We start from the raw sequence: 2023 nt of genomic DNA, 5'->3' as shown, positions 1-2023 counted from the left end.
GAGAGGAGGGCTCACATGCAAGAATACCGAATGACAGAGGGAATTTGGTGAGGATTGAAAGGCAGGTGAAAAATAACAGGTAATCTCATGATGAAAGTTAAGAAGCCTTTTCATATAGAGGTTGAATTTCTTTGCAGTAAGGGTGGCAGGAAGGATTCTTTGCAGAAAGAGCCCAAATGAAAGCACAGCTCATGCAGGAGCAGAGGAGGAATAGCTCCTACCATATCCTGCACAGCTATGAGACCTGGTGGGAGAGGAGCAACCACACGTTCCAGTGCCAATAGTAATAAGTACATACACCTGACAGCAGCTGAGAGATGTAAGATGAACATAGAACCCATCTGTTGCCTTCCTCTGTCCTGGCAGGAAGACATAATTCACCCCCAGCCTGAAATGTTAAATGACTGCTATCAGCGATCACTGAAGCCATGCTCTGCTTGAGACTGGGGGATCTGGGCTTCAAATGAGTGACAGCGTGAAAACCTGGATTCTGCAGGGTGTGGCACCTGGCAGTCTAGATATAGTGGAGCGTCCCTTTAAGCACATTTATATTTTCCCATAAACCCCCAATGAGATCCCCTATTGGTTACCTGACTGTGCCAGTTGGTAGACCTCGGCGGCGGCCTGTGACATGGGGTCCCTGACAAATGGCACCACTACCCCCGGAGGAAGGTTCTGCATCAAGAAGTTGTAGGCCTCTTCCAGCATCGATTCGGAGTCAGAGTCCAGCGTCAGCTGCACGCGGTAGTAGTTGTTGGCCCAATCCGGGTAGGAGCCCAGGCTGACGTACCGCCGGTAACAAGCATTGGCTTCCTCCAGCACGGCGGCGATTGACATCTCGTCGGCGTTGACGAAGATCTCACGGCAGTAAAACCGCATCTTCTCGTTGCGGAAGAGGTGGTCCAGCCCCTCCAGAGCCCTCTCCATAAGCGACGGGATGCCGGGGAAGACGTAGACGTTGCGGACGCTGATCAGCGGGTACTTGAAGCAGTCGCCGGTGCGTTTGTCCGTGCCGTAGTTTAGTTTGGAGGAGACGGGAATCCGCGCCAGCTTCATCTCCGGGCACAAGGCGTCGGACTTACCAAAGAACTTCTGGACCAGGGACACCAGCTCGGGGTGCGGGAAGATGTTCTCACCAAAGGCTTTGGCCACCGCCTCGAAGGTGACGTCGTCGTGGGTGGGGCCGATCCCGCCGGAGGTCAGGACGTAAGTATAGTGGGAGGAGAAGGCGGCGATCTCCCCTGCGATGGCGTCCACGTCGTCTGGGATGACGGAGATCCTGCTGACTTTGACCCCGATGGAGCGCAGCTTCTTACACATGAAGAAGGAGTTGGTGTCCTGCGTGTGGCCCTGAGGAGAAGAATATAGATTAAGGGGGGGCATGGCGCATTCCCCAGCGCTGCAACTTAAAGAGTCTCTTCAGCCAAACAAATTTGTTAAACATTTGGATGGTGAACTGTGACTAGGACAGTGGCCCCAGGGGAAAATGGTTCCTGAAATCATTGGTGTCAGTGGGATCATCGCCTCCGGGGAGAACAGCTCCTTTTCCTTAAATCATTGGAATAGTGGGTCCCCGGGGAGCATGGCCCAAATAACTGGTGTTAGTGATGGTACCTAACTTACATTAGGATAAGATCCAACCCCTGGCTGCAAGAGAAAGAGAAGGAAGGGTGGGGAAGAGGAAGGAGGAAAGGGCTGCAGAGGAACAGAGGAGTAAGGGGGGGGAGGAAGAGGAATGAAGGGAGGAAAGGGGAAATGGAAGGGGGAAGAAGAATGGGAGGAAAGGGCTGGAGGGGAGGGACATAGGAGGAAGGGAGGGAAGAGGATAGGAGTGGGCTGGAGAGGAGAAGAGAAGTGTAGGGAGGAAAGGGATGGAGAGGAGAAAGGGAGGGGAGAGGGAGAAAGGGAGAGGGAGAAAGGGAGAGGAGAAAGAGAGGGGAGAGGAGAAAGAAAGGGGAGAGGAAAGAAGGGAGGGAAGAGGAAATAAAGGAGGAAAGGGCTGGAGAGGAGAAACAGAAGGGGG

At 53.5% G+C, this 2023-nt stretch overlaps 1 protein-coding gene across 1 annotated transcript in view; it reads right to left on the bottom strand.

Moving 5' to 3' along the window:
- The window catches only part of FLAD1 (flavin adenine dinucleotide synthetase 1), a 7630-nt gene that overhangs the window by 4327 nt on the left and 1280 nt on the right, over positions 1-2023 (bottom strand). Inside the window, exon 3 of the mRNA XM_018566419.1 lies at positions 591-1350. Within this exon, the coding sequence (XP_018421921.1) occupies positions 591-1350 (760 nt within the window). The remainder of the gene's footprint in view (positions 1-590; positions 1351-2023) is intronic.

Source organism: Nanorana parkeri, unplaced genomic scaffold, assembly GCF_000935625.1.
Source record: "Nanorana parkeri isolate BGI_ZX_2015 unplaced genomic scaffold, ASM93562v1 scaffold947, whole genome shotgun sequence".
Taxonomy (NCBI): Eukaryota; Metazoa; Chordata; class Amphibia; order Anura; family Dicroglossidae; genus Nanorana; species Nanorana parkeri.
This window is presented reverse-complemented; position numbering and strand designations above follow the sequence as displayed.